General features: G+C 49.5%; 1 protein-coding gene and 1 long non-coding RNA gene across 2 annotated transcripts in view; one reads left to right on the top strand and one right to left on the bottom strand.

Annotated features, from left to right (window-relative positions):
* The window catches only part of MREG (melanoregulin), a 62,381-nt gene extending 50,694 nt beyond the window's left edge, over positions 1-11,687 (bottom strand). Inside the window, exon 1 of the mRNA XM_072812598.1 lies at positions 11,528-11,687. Within this exon, the coding sequence (XP_072668699.1) occupies positions 11,528-11,622 (95 nt within the window). The 5' untranslated portion in view covers positions 11,623-11,687. The remainder of the gene's footprint in view (positions 1-11,527) is intronic.
* A 6,154-nt stretch (positions 11,688-17,841) lies between these two features.
* Positions 17,842-20,813, top strand: LOC140625562 (uncharacterized). The gene is made up of 3 exons (XR_012024915.1): positions 17,842-18,111; positions 18,639-18,770; positions 19,521-20,813. It is a non-coding gene; the product is annotated as an uncharacterized lncRNA (long non-coding RNA).
* Positions 20,814-21,345: the final 532 nt, after the last annotated feature.

Here is a 21,345-nt window from a genome sequence, read left to right as displayed (position 1 = left end):
CACCCCTCCGACTGCGCGGGCCTTGAGTCTCTTGGCTTGGCAGGCTGCTGGGCCAGGGGGGGTGGGTCTCACGTCTTGCACAGGAATCCGCCCCCCATCATTTTCTCCGCCTCCCTCCTGCTACCGTTGCCCCCCACCAATTCCATCCCTGACACAACAGCCAAAGAGTGATCCCCTTACTATGTAAATCAGGCCGTGTCACCCCTCAAAACCCTGCAGTGGCTCCCATTTGACCTCGAATATAAGCCAGTCATACCCTGTTCTATTAGGCCCCAGGTGACACCCCAGCAGCCTCTCTGGCCTCTTTGCTGTTCCCTGAACCACCCCCCCAGGCACACTGACTGATCCTTCTCACTAGAATGTTTTCCCCCCTGATAGCCACATGCCTCCCCCGCTCCCCTCCTTCCACCTTTGTTTAAACATCAGTTCCTCCATGAGGCCTGCCCTAACCAATGGCAAGTGTGCTCCCCTGCCCATGCTCTGTCCCTTCTATTTCCTACACACTTATCTATCATCCAATTTACTGTTGTTTGCTGCTTCCCTCCCCCCTCCCCCGCCACCCACTGGAATAAAAGCCCCACAGGAAGAGGATCACTGCCTACAGCACAGGGGCTTAGAACAGCTCCTGGCACGTAGCAGATGCTCAATAAATATTTTCTGAAAGATGAAATATTGCTTCCCAAGGTCACAGGGCTCTGAATGGTACAGAGGAGGCTGGAATCCCGGCCTGCAGACTCACAGACAAGCTTTTAACATTTCTTAGCTATTTAAGTTTATGAAGGTGGGGCTCATAGTCTCACGGGAGGGCCCAGGCAATAAGCACATACATTTATGTCAAGTGATGCTCAGGGCTCGGAAGGAATAGATGGTGAATAAGAGACAGACTGGGCGCAGGGGGTGAGGCCACTGTTTTAAAAGGGGCTATTGATTTCGAGCAGAGACTTGAAGAAAGGGAGGGAGTTACCCATATAGGTCAAGTGGAGGAAGAACATTCTAAGCAGGCAGGGCAGGAAGTGCAAAGGCGCTGAGACAGGAGGGTGCTTGGTGAATGTGAGGCCCCAAGGGAAGGCCAGTGTGGCTGAAGGATGAACGATGTCACCTGATGGTGCTGACTTTAAAATCTAAACCTGCCGTAACAACCCTCACGTGGAAGCCGCCCAGAAGTCCACCAACAGTAGAACAGGGGCAGCCCGGGTGGCTCAGAGGTTTAGCGCCGCCTTCAGTCCAGGGTGTGATCCTGGAGCCCCGGGATCGAGTCCCACGTCGGGCTCCCTGCATGGAGCCTGCTTCTCCCTCTGCCTGTGTCTCTGCCTCTCTCTCTCTCTGTGTGTCTCTCATGAATAAATAAATAAAATCTTTAAAAACAAACAAACAGTAGAACAGGTGAACAACATAGAGACCCCACAGAGCAGTGAGAATCACGAGGTAAGCTACACGCCGCCACCTGGATGGATCTCGCCTAGTTTGATGTCATTCGGGTACAGTTTAAAAGCAGGCAAAACTAAAATACATTTGCAAGGTGCACACCAAGATGATAAAGCTATAAAGAACAGCCAGGAAACCACTACCACGAAAGGGGAGATACAATCAGGGGTGCAGGATACAGGGCTGCCCATAGCGATCTCTTGCCCCGGGGGGTGGTCACAAGAATACTCACTCTATAGTTGTTTATACTGTACATATTTTTACATGTTTTTAGCTTCTGCTATCACATATACAAGCCTGAATTTCTTCAAGTTAAGAAAAAAAGTAATAAGTAAGGGGAATTCAGTAAACTCTTACCACCCTCCAGGCAGTAGGGCGGTACTTCAGATACACACACTGTCCTGCCAAATTTATTCCCTTAAAAAAAGCCCCAAAAGAACAGAGTGCACAGTATATAACTGGCACAAAACAAATACGCATCAAGCAGGCTAGAAACGACTTCGATCACTCACAAAATAGTTTACCCAGCACTGAAGCACAATTTACTTTTTAAACAAAGGTGTAGTGATAAGATCACTTCAAGATATCTAGAGAACAGAAAGCTTCCAGAAAGCCTCGATCACGTGATGCGTGAGAGACCGAAACTTCCATCTTCTCAGGAATTTCCAAAGTCTCTGCGGCTGACTCATGCAACTCGCAAAAGGGAAAGGGGGTTTGCTGGAGGTCGCCTACGAAGGGAACCTTTAACAAGCCATCCTCGGGACACCTGGGTGGCTCAGCGGTTGAGCATCCTCCTTGGGCTCAGGGTGTGATCCTGGGGTCCCCGGATCGGGTCCCACATCAGGCTCCCTGCGGGGTGCCTGCTTCTCCCTCTGCCTGTGTCTCTGCCTCTCTCTCTCTCTCTGTGTGTGTCTCTTGTGAATAAATGGATAAAATCTTTAAAAACAAAAAATGAGCCATCCTTATGGGAACCTCGACTGGGTGACTCCTTGGGAAAGCGTTTACCTCCTACTCATTCGACCTGAGGCCCCTTCTGGGAACTGGGCCCTTGACCCACGCCTCTCTCTCCCCCATCTTTCAAGAAGGTAAGAAGTGCATCCAGGCTTTGCAATGGATTCCTCGAGCAAGCCCGGAGCCCCTCCCTGCAGTGGGGATGGTCTATGCCTCGGCAGGCACTTCCTCTGAATCACCGTCTGGCCGTCTGGCCGGGGCTCTAGGCCTTGCACCTGCAGGTTCTGCAGGGAGTCGTGGCTGAGCTGTGTTAGCTCAGGGAGCCCTGCCCACACTCTGGGAAAAGAATCCGGCCATCTGGGCCGCGGTCTGAGAGATCTCACTGGCACAAACACTTCAGCCAACGTTTCTTTAAGCCCTTCCAAGGGCAGAAGACGATTTATTCAGCTCCGAGGTCATGTGAGTCCATGCTGTGCGATGGAAAGCGCACATGTAAAGGATCATTGTCCCCCCGGAGCTGGTGGGGATTGCCTTTCGAGTGTCTTAAACCCACCACCCTTCTTTCCCACGGGCACCTGCTTTCAGCAGCCCCAATACCGAAAAATGGACCCAGGAGCTCTCGACCACAACTCGGGGCAAGTCTCAACTGCAAACACGATCTCTCGCACGTACCACCTAAGCAGCTAGTCACACGTCTCGCTGCGTGCTAGGCAGCCCCTGCTCTTCCTACGGCGCTGAAACATAAAAGGGTTTGAGTCCCAGCTCAGCCAGGTATGCCTCTGCGCCAGCTCCTGAAGCTCTAGGGCCTCAGTTTCTTCAACCATCGAGTCGGGATGACAGGCACGACACTTGAACCCCATCGCCCCCATATTTGCACATTTACCCACTTACTAAAGTTTATCTGGCACCCCAAACCGATACTGGTGGTGCCTTCGCAGCACCCTAGGGGCACGTCCCCGGCTAGGGTCCAACAAGACGATGCTCTGATTTCTCACATCAGCTCTCACGATGTAGACAAGCGTCCTTGTCGTGGTATCTTTAGTGCCACTTGTTTTTTTTTTCATTTTCGAGCTTTTTATTGGTGATTCCGCTGTTTAGGACGGCCCCCAAGCATAGTGCAAAACTCCCAAAACATGTGTGTTAGATAAGCCTCGTTCAGGCATCAGTGATGGTGCTGTTGGCCGGGAGCTCAACGTGAATGAATCAACGACATCCAGACAACAAGGTGTTTTGAAGCAGAAACACACAACATAAGATCCGTAGTGAGCAGCTGACCAATCGGCCGGCAGGACCCTGACCCTGGATTTTCCCGGATTTGGGAGAAATGGTTCAGCAGCCTATCATGCTGCACCTGCGGGGACTACAGAATGCAGCTGCCATGCGTGGCAGGAACCGCGTGTGCCTCCAGGGTCATGGCCAAGAAGTGGATCCAAAGACGGTACCAAGCCCACTTCGGTCCGAAGCAGGACCCCAGGAGGTGGGCCCCAAGCAGGAGCTCCAGGAGGTGGGCCCCAAGCAGAACCCCCCGGAGGTGGGGAAGCTGCCCGGGGAAGGCTCTCGGCCCGGCCCCCCGCGCCCTGGGCTGGCGCTGCAGCAGGAGGCGCGCTCACTGCGCCCTCGGAGGCCCGGGAAATTCCAGCCTGCTGCCCCCCCTCAAGGCCCGGTTCCATTCCTTCTCGGAATCACGACCCCCCAGGGCCACGTGCGATTTTGTTTTATTTCCCCCTCCGGGAACTCCAGGCACCGCGGCAGGAGGCACGGCCGGCTGTTCCCGGGGCACTGGCCGCAGATCCACAGGGGCCTAAGTTCTGTGCAGGGACCGGAGGGCTCCCTGCGAGGAGCAGGCTTCTCCCTCTTTGTCTCTGCATCTCTGTGTCTCTTATGAATAAATAAAATAAAATCTTAAAAAAAAAAAAAAAAAAAAAAGACCAGAGGCTCAGGGAGGGGGTGCATGGAGGAGAGCCGGGAGCTAAGAAGTGTGGACGCTCATGACACGGTTCACGAGGTGGCTTGACAGCCACGGACCAAAACTGAGCCACAGAGTAATTCTCTCCCTTTGTCCTTGGGCCTGTCAGTAACAGGACGGGCGCGGGGCTTACCTGTTCTGATAAAACTCAGAGATCCAAGTAGGTAAACACTAAAGCCTAAGACTGTACTTCCCAGAAACGCTTCAGAGGGGCCCTGGGAACTAGGCCTCAGTGTGTGGCGTTTGCATGGCACTTCCTTCACATGGCCCTCCGGACCTCGATGGCTGTCCATCCGGGATGTCACAGGGCAGTGGACTCTGGCACCCGACCACTTGGACATCGCCCCGCTCAAAGGCTGATGGCAGCTGTGCCTCCAGAATCATATCATTTCCAGGGCCACAACTCATGCTGGGGGGAGGCGGGGGGGGGGTTATAAGTTTTATATGCAAGAGCACGCCTTCACCACAATGGAAGGAAGCCATGCTATAAAATCGAAAAAAATCCCAAAGCTCTGAACTCAGACATTTTCCCAAAGGTACCCTATAGTGGGTTGAATAGTGTCCCCCCCCACCAAAAAAAAAGACATGCCCAAATCCCAACCCTGGGTTCCTGTGAATGTGACTTTCATCAGAAACAGGGGCTTTGCTGATGTGATTAAGGATCTTGAGAGGAGATCAAGCTGGATTTATGATGGACCCGAAATGCAATGATTGGTGTCCTTACAAGAGCAAAGAGAGGCGTATTTGAGACAGAGGAGGAGAAGCACATGGAAGAAAACAGAGGCAGAGACCGGAAGTGGCCAGCCAGAAGCCAAGGACACCACCAGCCACCAGAAGCTGGAACCTGCAAGAAGCAATTGTCCCTAGAGTCCTCCTGGCTTCCAGCACCGTGAGAACACATTTCGGTTGGTTTAAGCTACGAGATTCGTGGTAATGCATCGTGCCAGCCCTAGGACACCATGATACACACCCCATATGTTTCTTTTAATTAGTAGCATGAAATCTTGAGCCAAAAAGTCATTCACTACTTTATAAATGACCAAAGCCATTACATCCCAAAACAATCCATGTGTCCTCAGCGCACACCGGTTTGTTGTGGTTTGATCACCATTTATTTTAGGCACAGAGGCAGGGTAGAGAAGAATGGTGTGCAGAACCTCAAACCTTCCAAGATGATTGAAAAGAAGAGCCTTCTAGGACTCTGTCCTAAAGTTGGAGTGAAGGCAAGAAAACTGAGACTGAACCAAACTTCTGGCTGTCCTTGGGCCTGAAGCCTGGAGTTAAGGTCAGGCCCCAGGTCCTTTCTCCAGACCTGTTTTGAAGCTGCCTGGCATGAGAGATGACTGCTCACCTACTCAGGGCTGCTGAAACAGCCCTGGGCAGCTAAGGAGCTGGACAAGCAGCTGTGATTCACACGCCCTGGGCCTTCAGGCTCCTTCCCTGGACCCCGACGGTCTCCCTGCCCCTAGAGTCCAAGGCAGACGAGTTCAGCTGACACAAGGCCACAGGAAGAGGCCAACTTGTGTCAAGCCTGAAACAGCCCTGCAAGATCACACTTCTAAGTCTGATTTCCCAGGCCGCCTGCCTGGCTGGCTCAGTCCATTGAGTGTCCAACTCTTGATCTCGGCTCAGGTCATGATCTCAGGGTTGTGAGATTAAGCCCTGAATCAGGCTTTGCCCTCAGCAAGAAGTCTGCTTGAGGATTCTCTCTCCCTCTGCTTCTGTCCTTCCCCTTGTTGGCATGTGCACGCTCTCTCTTTTCAAACAAATAAATGAATCCTTTTTAGGGGCACCTGGATGGCTCAGTGGTTGAGCGTCCACCTTTGGCTCAGGTCATGATCCCGGGGTCCTGGGATCGAGTCCCATATCGAGCTCCCCGCAGGGAGTCTGCTTCTCCCTCTGCCTGTGTCTCTGCCTCTCTCTCTGTGTCTCTCATGAATAAGTAAAATCTTAAAAAAAAAAATTGTTGATTTCCCCATTTTGTAGAAGAAAAAAAACACTAAAGTTTGAGGAAAGTAAGAGAGGTCCTCCTCCAAATCCCACAGTTAGTTAATAACTGAAACTAGGACTCAGGTATCCTACGTCCCACTGGGCTTGGGTCATAGGTCCAGGTTGCTTCCACTTCTAGGTAAAAGAACTACACCCATGAAGGACATGGAAGAAGGGAAGGAATAAGGGGCCAAGACACACGGGAGCTAAGGCTACTGATATCCACCCATTTCTTGTGCATAAATACTACGAGTTACTTTTGGAAAATATTTGGTAGTTTTCTGAATTTTCTACAGTGCCAGGCATGAACTTGGAAGCCTGACAGACATGGATTCAAATTCTGGCGCTCCAACTTACCAAATGTGACTTTGAATCCATTTAAACTCTCTAAGCTTTGAGTTCCTCCTTTATAAAATGGAGATAAATAACTCCTATTTCATCCAGTCCTAGGGATGACTAATGACAAAAGATATGCAAAGAAACCTCATTGGTGCAATGACACCCGCCCAAGATTCACCATTTCTATAAAGTTAAGAATGAAGGTGGATGCAGTCATGAGAGACACATGGGGAGAGGCTTCAATTCTATAACTGTTTTCTTAAGGTGGACGAGTATACGTGTGTTGGCTCTACTAGTCTTTTTAGCATTTTGTTTTATTTTTTTAATTTTTAAAGGATTTATTTATTTATTTATTTATTTGACAGAGAGAGAGGGAAAGGGAAAGTGCACAAGTAGAGGGGTGGGGGAGAGGGAGAGGGAAAAGCAGGCTCCTCACTGAGCAGGGAGCCCGACGCAGGGCTCAATCCCAGGACTCTGGGATCAAGACCTAAGCTGAAGGCAGACGCTTAAATGACTGAACCACCAGGAGCCCCTATAGCATTTTGTTTTAAATACATTAAAAAAAAATTGTACATAGAAATTAACAAATGAACAGCTCTTATTGTAATCATTACCAATCAAAAAGTAGATTTTCAGTTGATTTATGTCGAGCACTGTGCTGGGCACGGCGAGGAACAGTCCGGTGAGCTGGGTTGAGCCCCCCCATTCTAGGTTAGAACCTCCAATCTGGCTGGGATTGCAGCACCCAGCTGAGAACTGTAATAACCAGAGGTAAGTGCCCCGAGCGGGAAAGAGAGAATAGGAGACGCCACAACTGCTTGGGGAGACTTTCTAAGGCTTCCACACAAAGGTGGCAACTGAAATGGGCCTGAAGACCAGAGTAGAAGCTTAAGAAGTACAAAACAGGACAGGATGCCTGGCTAACAAATATGGGATCAGCAAAGCCCCCGGGGTGGCGGGGGGATCTGCATGACTGGACCCATCACAGGCAGAGACCAGAGAATGCAGAATCAGACAAGCCAGGGAAAGAAGCGTGAAAGCAGGCACGGATGGTCAGCACAGAGGTATGGCTCGCACACTGAGAAAAGAACATCAGATTTCTCTTCCTTGTGACTTTCAAGACAGCAATGTTCATGGAATCGGGCAGGGGCCAGAAACCAGATTTAAGGGGCACCTGGGTGGCTCAGTCGGTTGAGCCTCTCCAACTCTTGATTTCAGCTCAGGCTATGATCTGAGTCGTGGGATCCAGCCCTGTGCCCAGCTCCCTGCTTAGCAGGGAATCTGCTTGGGATTCTCTCTCTCCCTCTGCCCCTCCCCCCTCTAAAATAAATAAATCTTTTTTTAAAAAGATAAAGAAAGAAAGAAGAAAGAAAGAAAGAAAGAAAGAAAGAAAGAAAGAAAGAAAGAAAGAAAGAAAAGAAAGAAAGAAAGAAAGAGAGAGAGGAACCAGATTTCATGGTGCATGGGTCATAAAGAAGAAAGTGGGGGTGGGGGGCACAGTTGACAACCCCTTCAAGACATTTGTGCTCAACACACAAAAAAAGCAGAGGATGATAACTGATGGGCTTGGCAATATCAGGATGAATTTCCAGGTAGGGGGAGGCCTCAGTATATTTCCAGAAAAAAGGAGAAAGAAAGAACTAGTGGAACAGAAAGAAATATAGACAAACCAGACAAGGAACAGGTATTTCCCTTCAGGTATAAAGTTCCAGAAAAGGCAAAAAGAAAGAGGTCGAAACATAAAAGACATGATCAGATCGGCAAAGGAGATGAGACTCTAAGAGCTGCTTTTCTTGAACTAACAAGAATCCCTGGTGCGTTTTGGAAGAGGCCTGCAGGTGACCGTGGACACAAATGACACACATCATTCCCCCAACCACACCTCTTCCAGGCACTGGTCCCTTGGGGCATGAAACAATACTTGAAAACCATTGCTTTACCCTAAAGGATTTAGTTAGGAGGAGAGCTTATACACAAACCCCCCCCCTTTTTTTTTAATAAATGAAAAAAAAGACCTAAAGAATGAAGTTCTCCATAAAATAAAAATTAAGACCATCTGGCCACATGATTTCACCACATCAAGATTTCAAACCAGCCACTTTGGGAAATAGCCTGGCAGTTTGTCAAAAAGTTTAATGCAGCATTCCCGTATGACCCAGCCATCCCACTTTTAGGTATACACCCAAGGTAACTGAAAACATACGTGCACACAAGAACCTGTACACAGACGTTCACAGCCAGAAGGGGGAAACAACCCAAACCGTCCATCCGTTGGTGGATGGATAAATAACATGCAGCGAAGCCAAACAGAAGAACAGTATTCAACCTTAAAAAGGAATGCAGCGCTAATAAATGCTAAAATGCGGATGAAACTCGAAAACACAATGCTGAGTGAAAGAAGCCAGGTGCCAAGGCCGCATCGTGTATGATTCCATTTATACACAACGTCCAGATTAGGCAAATCCAGGAAGACAAGAGAGCAGGTCAGTGGGTGCAGGGGATGGGGTGGGGGCAAGGCAGGGAGAGTGGCGAGGGATTGCTAATGGGTGTGGGGTTTCTTTTGGGAGTGATGAAAATGTCCTAGATTAGATAGTGCTGATGACTGCACAACGGTGTCAATACACGAAACACCACTGAACCTCCCACTTTAGAATAAATAAACAAAAAAAAAGTTTCCAACTAGACCTGCTGATGACTTGAGTAGGAAGGAAGATACAGGAACCCATACACACACCTAACCCTGCTTCTTCCCAAATCTGTGTTGCCTTGAAATGAGGCCAGAGCTGACATGAAACCACAGAAGCCCAGTCCACTCCTGGTCACATGCTCAGAGGAATAACAACGATGAGTGACTATAACTAGAATTTACAGGGCGCTTACTATGTGTCAGACCCTCGACTAACCACTGTACGTGGCTTGGCTCATTTCATTTCTCGCTGCAACCCTTTGAGGTACACACTGTTATCCTCCCCCATTTTACAGATGAGGAAATTAAGGCACAAATAAGTTTCATAATTAGTGCCCGGTCACCCAGTTGGGATCCTCAACCCCAGGCAATCCGACTCACGAATACCACGCCATTCCGTCCCGAACGACTCTGTCTTCTTAAGATCCCTTGCAAAATTCATCGACTTAACGATGTGAACCGGGGCAGGTCAAGAGTTTTAAATAACCAACACTATTAACTCAAATAGCCATCTGGGGATGGAAAATTCGAAAGACCCAAGGCACCGAGGATGAGTGCTGTTATTTCTCGTTACAGTGAATGTTGACAAGCTGCACGTACAATCGAGCATGAAATTCTAGATTGCTGCCTACTTCTTTTTTTTTTTTTTTTTTTTATGATAGTCACAGAGAGAGACAGAGAGAGAGAGGCAGAGACACAGGCAGAGGGAGAAGCAGGCTCCATGCAGGGAGCCTGACATGGGATTCGATCCCTGGTCTCCAGGATCGTGCCCTGGGCCAAAGGCAGGCGCTAAACCGCTGCGCCACCCAGGGATCCCTGCTGCCTACTTCTTTTAAGATTTGGAGTGGTTTACTAGACACCCCCCTGCCCATATCACCCTCATAATCTAGGTTTCTGGCTGAAACCGTCAGCAAGAGTGTGTACAACTGTTTCTTTTTTTTTTTTAAGATTTTATTTATTATTTATTCGAGAGAGAGAGAGAGAGAGAGAGGCAGAGACACAGGCTCCATGCAGGGAGCCCGACGTGGGACTCGATCCCGGGACTCCAGGATCGCGCCCTGGGCCAAAGGCAGGCGCCAAACCGCTGAGCCACCCAGGGATCCCCTGTACAATTGTTTCCATATATAAGACGAACATGACACGTATATTCACATACGTGTGCGCTCACTGCACAGGCAGATGGTCAATATGAAATCCTAAATCATAGGAGTGGGGGATGAATAAGCACAAAGCAATCCAAGGGAACTGCCGGGGTGGGGAGAGGCTTGAGAACCAGCATTTAGGAGGGGGCAGGAAGGATAAAGGTCACTCCTTGAGGCGAGCTTGGGGGGAATCAGAAGGTTGGATCGTTCCCAGAGCTGCCAGGATGCCTGTCCGATTAAATCAAGGAGCAAGGAGTGTTTCATATGCTGGAAAATGCCAGCGGACAGGCAGTGAGGGGTGACGTAAGGCCTCAAAAGTCAAGGGAAGTGTTCGGACTTGACAGAGGAGGAAAAGGTAAATTATGCTTTTGAGAAGTTGTGAAAGGCTCCTCGGGGCAGCCGCATGTCTCACAAGCAACCCCGGCTTCGGCTTCGGGCCTCATGCACCGCTCCCTAGTCCCTAGTTTCATTTTAAATCCAGGGCTTGTGTCCTGGAACCTCCACGGGGGTCCTCACGACGGGGACAGCCCCGAGCTGGGGGGGGGGGGGGGGGGCCGGAGCCGAGCAGGCGCGCACCTTGCAGCCTGCGCTCCCTGAGCGAGCCCGCCAGGTGGGCCGGGACAGGCTGCGCCCTCCAGACACGCGCAGTTGTGGGGTGCTGGCTGTTTTTTTTTTTTTTAATGTGAAAAATATTTCCAGGGCTCGGTCACCTAAGTCGCCTTTTCTTTGGTCACAGCACGCAATGCAATGCGGAGTGTCCAACTTTCTGCCGGGGCGAAGCAGAAACGCACGGTCGCCCGCGTCACCGAAATCCACCTGGTGAATCCACGGCGACCACGCGTCACCCAGTGGGGCCCGCCGCGACCTCCCCCTCCTCCCCCGCGACCTCCCCCCTCCCCCCCCGCGGCCCGCGCCCCTCCCAGCTCCCTCCCCGCGGGCGCAGGTGCGACCCGAGGCCCCGGGGCTGCAGGGCGGGCTCCGGGGGGGGGGGGGCGGTGCGGGGGTCCCGGCGCCCCGGGGCGCGCTCACCGGACCAGGGGCTCCTTCTCGGGCGCGCCGGGCTCCTCCAGGCACCTGCACGGGCAGCAGCAGCACACGGTCCTCAGCCAGCCCCGCGGCCCCATGCGCGGCGACGAGCCCCGCGGGCGGAGCGGCCGGAGCGGGGCGGCGTGCAGGTGCGGGGCGGCGTGCAGGTGCGGGGCCGGCTCCGAGCGCATCACGCGGCGGCGGGGACGCGGGCGAGGCCGGGACGCCCCCTCGGCCCGAGCTGCGCGGCCGCGCGCCTCCCGCCCCGTCTCGTTAGGGACGCGTCTCCCCGGGTCTTTAACTCCCCGGACGCAGGTGCGGGGCGGGGGGGGGGAGGCGTCGGGCGCCGCGCGGCTGCTGCCCCAAGGAGGAAGCGGGCACTGCAGGCGGCGGGCACCGCGGCGGGGCGGCCGGGGGCGGGGGGGGGTCACGCAGCACGAGGCTGGGCCGCATCCATTCATACGTTTTATGGGCTTGGCTCCCCGGGAAGGGAGGGCCCTGCTCCCACCCCGCCCTCAGCGCAGGGGGGCGTTCCGTTCCTTCTGCACCGGGCCTGCCCCGCGGAGTAAAAGCAGGACGGCACCGAGGGCTTGCTTTCCTTTCACAGTTTTTTTATTATTATTATCATTTTTTAAGTCCTCTCCACGCCAACCGGGGGCCCAAACCCAAACCCGGATCGAGAGGCCCACGCTCCGCCGGCTGAGCCAGCCAGACGCCCCCAGAAGCGGGGTTTTTCCAAGTCCTATATTCACCATGGTTTTTTTCTTTTCTTTTCTTTTCTTTTTTTAGGCGTTTTCAAGCCCCCGAGCCCTTAAATAACTCCCTCGGAGGGACGCCTGGGTGGCTCCGTGGTTGAGCATCTGCCTCCGGCTCAGGGCGTGACCCCGGGGCCCCGGGATCGAGTCCCGCATGGGGCTCCCCGCGTGGAGCCTGCGTCTCCCCCTGCCTGTGTCTCGGCCTTTCTCTGTGTGTCTCTCGGGAATAAATAAACAAAATCTTAAGAAAAAAAATAGATCCCTCAGAACAGGCCATTAGTTTCTTGCCATTTTCCAGGGCTGTTATGTACTCATGTATCTATTTATGTATGCTTGTAGGAACTTGGAAGTACTGGGCTTACATCCCCCTCTTTTTTTTTTCCCCCAAACAGTGGTGCACTGCACACATTTGCACCCTGGCTTGTTCCACTCAGTAGATCCTGGAGACTGTCCCACAGCAATAAGTGGATATCTTCCTCTGTCATTTCAAGTTTCCTATTATGCAGTCATACGGATGCCCATATGTTATTCCATCAGACCCCCCATCTACCGACATTTCAGTTCATTCTGGCCTTTTGTCATTAAAATAATGCAGCAATGAGCATCCTTGAATCATGTGTTTGGACATGTACATCTATTGAGTAAATGCTTGGCAGCTAAATGCTGGGTCTTGGTAAGACGCCTTTTTAAATTTTAATGCATCTTGCCAGATTGCTCTCTGGGGAGGCGACTGCAATTTGTACTCTGACCAGCAACATATGAAAGTAGCTATTTCCCTATCCCCCCACCAATCAGTACCATCTAATTTTTCATCTTTGCCAAACTGATTTATTCAACAAATACTTAATAAGCATCTGTTATGTGCCAGATTTGTGCTAGGCTCTGGGGGAAACAGCAGTGAACAAGAAAAACAAAAATCCCTATTCACTTGGGGCAAACATTCTAGGAGAGTTAGACAAGCAAACCAAGTGTGTTCTTTAGTGTGTTGGATGGTAATGCAGGCTATGGAGAAAAATAAGGCAGGGAAGGAGACAAGAAGTGCCAGAGAGGGGTGTGTGTGTGTGTCTGTGTGTGTGCGCATGTGAGTGTGTCCTGGGGAGAGGGATGGTGCCTACACTTAAATGGATTGGTCACAGGAAGCTTCCTAATATGGTGACATTTAAGCCAATACTTGAAGGAGATGAGCAAGCTTAGCTCTGATATCACAAGGGAAGAGCATTTCAGGGAGAGTGAGACTGTGCAAAATCCCATGAAAAGGAGAATTCTAGGGACCCTGGAGAGAAAGGGGGCCAGGAGAAAGTCATAGGAAATGATGGAACATGAGACCTGGTAGGACTTTGCAAGGATGCTGGACTTTGCTCTGAGTTAAGCTCAGATTTGGAAGTTTTTGAGTAGAGGGAGTGATATGATCTATCTAGATGGCAAAGGGCTCCATTAGCTGCTATCTTGAGAAGAAACTGAGTGCAGAGGCTGTTCAAGGGATGCGAACAGAGGCTATTCTAAAGATTCAGGGGACAGACCAGGGAGGTCATGGTAGAGGTGGTATGGACTCTGGATGGAATTCAAAGGTAGAACCAACGAGATTTGCCAAAGGATTGGAAATAGGGTGTGAAAAAAAAGGAAGGAGCGACTCTAAGGTTTCAGGTTGACAAGCTATGAAGGTTTACTTGCCATTGATGGAGATAGAGAGGAGTGTGGGGGGAGCAGGTTTGCAGGGGTGAGGAGGAAGAGCAAGAGTTTATTTTCTCAAGTGTCCATTCTCATGGGGATTCATTTTTTTTTTTTAGATTTTATTTATTCATGAGAGACACAAAGAGAGAGAGAGAGGAGAGAGAGAGGCAGAGACACAGGCAGAGGGAGAAGCCGGCTCCCTGCAGGGAGCCTGATGCAGGACTCGATCCCGGGTCTCCAGGATCATGCCCTGGGCTGAAGTTGGCACTAAACCGCTGAGCCACCTAGGCTGCCTGAAGTATATTAATTTTTTAAATGTGTTGCGACACCTAAGTGTGTCCTATTCTGGCTACGTTATGAAGCTGAAGGAACTTATCAGTACGTGCTCATTGACAGGCTGGCTATGGAAGGATAGAGAGTAAGAGGAGGTTCCTAACACCTTGACTTAGTTGGGGAGATGGGATAAAGACCCATGATGAAAAGCCAACATTACAGGGTACCAGCTGTTGCCAGGCAGCACAGGGCTGTGGGCTCAATCCCCAGCTCCACATCATTTATCACTTGCAACCATGGCAGGATGGAGGCTAAGTGTTGTTCTTTTTTTTTAATATTTTATTTATTTTTTCATTAGAGACAGAGAAAGAGAGAGAGGTGGAGACACAGGCAGAAGGACAAGCAGGCTCCATGCAGGGAGCCTGATGTGGGACTCGATCCTGGGTCTCCAGGATCACACCCTGGGCCAAAGGCAGGCACCAAACCGCTGAGCCACCCGGGGATCCCTCTTTTTTTTTTTTTTTTTAAGATTTTATTTATTTATTCATGAGGACACTGAGAGAGGCAGAGACACAGGCAGAGGGAGAAGCAGGCTCCCTGTGGGGAGCCCGATGAACTCCATCCCAGGTCCCCGGGATCACAACCTGAGCCGAAGGCAGATGCTCAACCGCTGAGCCACCCAGGCGTCCCCAAGTTTTGCTCTTTTTTTTTTTTTAAAGATTTATTTATTTACTTATTCATGAGAAACACAGAGAGAGAGAGGGAGAGAGAGGCAGAGACACAGGCAGAGGGAGAAGCAGGCTCCATGCAAGGAGCCTGATGTGGGACTTGATCCCCGGTCTCCAGGATCACACCCTGGGCTGCAGGCGGCGCTAAACCACTGTGCCACCGGGGCTGCTCCCAAGTGTTGCTCTTGACAGTAAACTTGCCCCGGCTGGAAAACCCCTCAGGAGAATGCGCTAGTTCCTAAAATTGGATTTTGAATGTGAGTCAATCCACCTAGATTAAGTAGAAAGTGGGTAAAGAGGGCTGCCAAGATGTGAACTCAGCCAGCAAGATGATGCAGGCTAGGGCCTGGCAGCTTCTGTTAACAACTGGAGTTGGATTTATTGAGTGGATAAATCAGAAAAGGTTTTCAGCCCTTGGAAACTGTAGGCGCTCTGCTCCTTTGCTAGCTTTGCTCTTAGACAAGTCACTAAATCTTTCTGAACCTCGATTTTCTAATCTGTGAAATGGAGATGATGAACCGGGCCCAGCTTCACTTGACCCAGTCCTGAGATTCAAATGAGATAGTTTGCTGAGTGAAGTAAGTCAGTCGGAGAAGGACAAACATTATATGTTCTCATTCATTTGGGGAATATAAATAATAGTGAAAGGGAAAATAAGGGAAGGGAGAAGAAATGTGTGGGAAATATCAGAAAGGGAGACAGAACGTAAAGACTGCTAACTCTGGGAAACGAACTAGGGGTGGTAGAAGGGGAGTAGGGCAGGGGGTGGGAGTGAATGGGTGACGGGCACTGGGTGTTATTCTGTATGTTAGTAAATTGAACACCAATAAAAAAAAAAATGAAAAAAAAAAAAAAAAAAACAAATGAGATAGTTTGAAAACCAGAAAGTTCCTGAGAAATGTCAAAGTTCAACACTATTGATCAAATCCAGTATAGGCCGGTGGGGTGAATGTCGGTTCCAATACTACTTGGCTTACTCATGACAGTATTTCTTTCCACGTTTGTACCTCTGCAGTGTGTGGGCATCTTTTATGTGGTCTGTTTCAGATGAGACATTTCTAGAAAACCATGGAACTACTTAACGTCATCAGGAAGTTAATGCCCTGACTTACCAAGAATCACGTATACTGTTTGCCTGCTCTAACAATTATTAATATTTTTCTTTTAAAATTAATTTTAGGGATGCCTGGGTGGCTCAGTGGTTGAACGTCTGCCTTTGGCTCAGGGCATGATCCCAGGGTCCTGGGATCGAGACCCACATTGGGCACCCTGAAGGGAGCCTGCCCTGCTTCTCCCTTTGCCTGTCTCTCCACCTGTCCCCGTGCCTCTCATGAATAAATAAATAAAAATCTTTAAAACTATTTTAAAAATTTTAAATTTAATTTAATTAATTTTAGGTTTTTAAACTTATAAATGAAATGTTCCCCTAAAAAAGTTGAAACAGTACAGCTGGTTTCTTCTGACCACGACCCACACTCCTGTTCATTTTCTCCCCTCTCCAGAATAAGCTGGTTATCACTACAATTCCAACCTTTTTCCAGACACACATGCACCTGTGGGCCTGTGAGATGTTCATAGAGCATTGTCATGTGTGTCGTTATTTTTGGCAGTGTTTTGTGTTAGTATAAAAGGTGCATGTGAAGCTGCCAACCTTCTCCACCTAATCTGTCTTGGATGTCTCTCTTTATTAGCACACGTTAGACTACCTCATTCATTTAACTACTATGAGTATATGAGTATTCTGTTTATCAGCTTTCCAAGGGTTGTTAGATCTGTGTCTCTGCTTGGCTCGTCTTCCCAGAAGTTAAATACCCTCCTGATTTCCCTGGCTTGTTTTTTTGTTTGTTTTGTTTTTGTTTTTGTTTTTGTTTTTGTTTTGGGGGGGGTAAATTGCACCTTGGATGGTAATAACAATGTTACCCAGCCCTCCAGCAGTAGCTGCCAGGTAGCTGAGACCACGTTTTTGGTGATCCTATTTCCTGTTCCAGACCTCACTTGCAGGAGAGCAGCAACGTTCCTTTTTTTAGAGTGATGCTAGATTGTTCCTACTGCCCGGGTTGATGCCAGCACCATCCACCGCAGAAGGTGACAATGACATTAACCAACAGCCCCTGGGCACCCGATGTTGGGGGAGTAAGCAGCCCCCCGGGGCAGGTGGTGACTCACAGACCCATCAGCCACTTGTTTTCAAGGCAGCACTGCTGGCCCATGTTGGCAGATTTCTCCAGGGCAGGAGAGACCCTAGAGCTGCTTTGAAAACAGCTAGTATGCTCTAAGAATTTATTGACGACTCGTGAGAGTTGGAGGAAAAGACAGACACGGGGCAGGAAAAATTAGGAAATCAAATCCCTGAGCTCCCAACAGCACATCAGGCATGCACTCCGCAGGAAGCTCTGCTTGCAGCAACGTAGTTTAAGCCACTGTCGTTCATATATTCATTCAACAAATATTTATTGAGCCAGGCACTGAGGAGCCCACGGTGAACTAGAATGTGGACTCCATCCATGTAAACAAGGACTTCGTTTTGTTCTCGCAGAATCCCCAGCACTTGGAACAATGTGGGGTAGGGTCTCACTAAACAGAAGGGTGTTCGGCATCACAGCATCTAGAACAGTGCAGGCACGTGGTAGACACTTAAGAAACTGTGTTGAGAAAAAAAAAAAAAGAAATTGTGTTGACGAAATGTGTGAAAACAGGGGCACCTGGGTGGCTCAGTCAGTCAAGCATCTGCCTTCAGCTCAGGTCATGATCCTAGGGTCCTGGGTTCGAGCCCCACATCAGGCTCCCCGCTCAGTGGGGAGCCTGCTTCTCCCTCTCCCTCTGCCGCTCCCCCTGCTTGTTCTCTCCCTCTCTGTCAAATAAATAAATAAAATCTTCAAAAAGAAAACAAAAAGAAATGTGTGTAAACAGAAAAGTAGCTATTTAGTGAACGCAGAGTTTGCATGAAGTTATGTTTAATTTCTGAAGAGCTACTCGAATCCAGTAGAGAGCTAGAGGACACTCTTCCTTATAGGAAACAGATTATCTTCTGAAACAAGCCAGTATCCCGAGCCGACCTGAGCATCATCATTCACCCTAAGTGGCCCAAGGTGGATAGCTAACATGCCTCCTGACTCTGGAGAAGTCACATCAGGGAGTGAAATGACTGGATGTCAGCAAGGTAAAAGCCAGCCAAGGGTCCCCATTGGGTCTCTGGTCTCTGCCTCTGCAGTATGCTTCACGTCTCCTTCCAGTAACTTTGTTTTCCTTTGAGGAACACCCTCCTCCAGTCCCATGGGTGGGGGGGGGGGGATGACGATGAATGTACTCCCCCCATCCCTCAGACCCTGACCTCCAATGAGGGATGGACATGAGACCAAGACGGCCGAGGAGACACTCTTCCTGAAATTTGCATCTGAAGGATAAGGAGCCAAAGATGAAAGCATGGCTGGAATTGAGACATGAATTATTTTCAAAACAGCATTCTCAAGAAGAGGCCCAACAGCAGTTGCTATCTAGATGTCTGGAGCTTTCCCGTTCCTGTATTTTCCAAAACCCAGTTGTTCTGTTTAGCTTGCCCATCATTCTGTGGGTTACTCCACCACTTGTTGAATCAATAATTTTTTCCTATTTATTTATTTATTTATTTATTTATTTATTTATTTATTTTGCTTAAAGTTAACAAGGGTCAGATTCTGTTGCTTTCAGAGCTCAACCCATACAGTCCCACTGAAGAGGGTTAAGAAAGAAGAAAAGGGATGATTGTGCTCAGAGAGAAAATCATTTAAGAACAACTGTTATGGAGGCTGTACACAACAGTTCGAAGTTGGATGAAGTCAGGTGAGATTTTTGTCTGTTTCTTTGCTTGATTCCTCCTTCTTGAAGAGAAATAGATAATATCCGCCATCTGAGAATCCGTCAGTCTTATCACTCCGTGGTTTTCCATAATGCAAAATACTTTCCATATTTTCACACTCTTTTTACTTGGTACAGTCTGCGGATCGATTTCACTTCCTTCCCTCCCCCAAAATGTGTACTCAGAAAACTTTAATAATCAGTCTTTGCTCCGAGGGGACACCTGGGTGGCTCGGCAGTTAAGCATCTGCCTTCAGCTCAGGGCCTGATCCCAGGGGGTTGGGATCAAATCCCCCATCGGGTTCCCCACAGGGAGCCTGCTTTTCCCTTTGCCTGTGTCACTGCCTCTCTCTCTCTGTGTCTCTCATGAATAAATAAATAAATAATCTTAAAAAAAATTATCAGTCTTTCCTCCTTCAGTTTCAAGAATAAATATCTTGGCCCTCCTCAAAATGTAGTAGAGACTTTTTTATTCATTTGAGAGAAAGAGAGAGAGTGAGAAGACATCAAGGGCAGAGGGAGAAGCAGATTCCCTGTTGAGCAGGGAGCCTGATGCAGGACTCAATCCCAGGACCCCGGGATCATGACCCGAGCCGAAGGCAGACGCCCAACTGTCTGAGCCACCGGCACCCAGTAGAGAGGCTTGTAAGCTTCAGACTCAGGAATAAGTGTGACCTGCACTCAGTAATGGCAGTTGCTGATGCTCTAGCTCACACATGCTTGTGTGTGTCCAAGGGGCTTGTGCCATCCAGAATGGACAGAGAGGATCCCACCAAAAAAGAGCCAGTCCGTGGTTCTGTCAAGGTCAATGCCCAGCAACTCGGACTACAGGAGCTTTCTGCAGGAGGGACTTCAGAATCCCACCCCACCGCCTGAAAATTCGGAGGAGTATTTGATGAGTTCAGCAACATGTACTCCCAAACCAAAGAGGAAGAGAGGAACTATTGCGCTGTATGTGAAGGAACTCTCTAGGCTGCGGTGATCCTAAACCCCTGCAATAGAAGAATCCCTGGCGATGCTTATTGAAACTCCGGATTCCTAGGACCTGCCCGATTCCTTCTGAATGGTAAGCTCTGAGGTGGGGACCCAGACTCTATTTTACCAGGCTCCCCAGCACGGATGGTACTAGGCGGAGGCTAATGAGGTGCTTATGACATGACCCTGAACTCGTACAAACAACCCAGAGGGTGAGCATGGCCCCTGTGTTGCGCCCCATGCCCCTCACTTCCCGGACCCTAGGCCCGGCCCTACTTCCAAGACTTTGGAATTCTGAGGCACATTGGTGACACGTTGAACTGTGTCACTTCCAAAATTCCTGTGTCGGAGTCCTGATCTCTCATACCTCAGAACATGACTGTATTTCAAGACAGAGCCTTTAAAGGGGTAATTGAGGTTCAATGAGGTCATTAATCCAACATGACTGGCCTCCTTATAAGAGGAGATTGGGGGACGCCTGGGTGGCTCGGCGGTTGAGCGTCTGCCTTTGGCTCAGGTCATGATCCTGGGGCCCAGGATCGAGTCCCACATTGGGCTCCCTGCATGGAGCCTGCTTCTCCCTCTGCCTGTGTCTCTGCCTCTCTCTCTCTCTCTCTCTCTCTCTGTCTCTTATGAATAAATAAATAAAATCTTTAATTAAAAAAAAAAGAAGAAGAAATTCGGATGCAGACATGGAGGGAAGACCAGGTGAAGACAAAGAAAGAGGACCACATCTACAAGGCCAGGGGAGGCCTCAGACTGAAAGCAGCCCTGCTGACACCTTGATCTCACAGCTTCCAGAACCGTGAGAAAGTAGAAAGTTGCTTAACTCAACCAAGTGTATGGTATTCGTCAGGGCAGCTCCTGCAAACTGACACACAGAGGACATTCGAGAACCACTGGCGAGGCAGTTAAGGGCATCTGGGCTCTGGCATCACAATGCCCCCATGTGGCTGCATTCGGGATGAGGTGAAATAATACCCAGTACAGTGTCACAGGAAAATAGGAAGCACTCGGCAAACGTTAGCTACAATTACTGTTGTTAATAAAATATATGAGCTTTAACCATATTCTGCGCCATCTCCTTACATAGCCAAAGTATTCAATCTCACAAATATGTACTGAATGCCAACTTTATAAGCAAGGCGCCGGGCCAGGCCTCTTGCGGAGTGCAAAGATGAGAAATAAGCAGTGCTCATCCTCAGAATATTACGCAGAGCAAATCCACCCAGAACAAAATTTGCAAAATTATGACACTGACATCTTCCATATTCACCTGCGCCCCAAGGTGCTCAACCTTTTGATTCCTACAGTGTGTCCCTTCCTTCCCTCATCCCCATCTTTTCCATGTTTAACTATCTTTTTTTTTTAAGATTTTATTTATTTATTCTTGAGGGACACAGAGAGAGAGAGAGAGGCAAAGACACAGGCAGAGGGAGAAGCAGGCTCCATGCAGGGAGCCGGACGTGGGACTCGATCTCAGGTCTCCAGGATCATACCCTGGGCTGGAGGCAGCACTAAACCACTGAGCCACCCGGGCTGCCCCATGTTCAACTATCTTAACCAGACTCCCCGAGCTAATTAT

This window comes from Canis lupus, chromosome 36 (genome assembly GCF_048164855.1).
Source record: "Canis lupus baileyi chromosome 36, mCanLup2.hap1, whole genome shotgun sequence".
NCBI lineage: Eukaryota > Metazoa > Chordata > Mammalia > Carnivora > Canidae > Canis > Canis lupus.
Note: the sequence above shows the minus strand (reverse complement) of the source record. Positions and strands in the feature narration are given on the sequence as shown.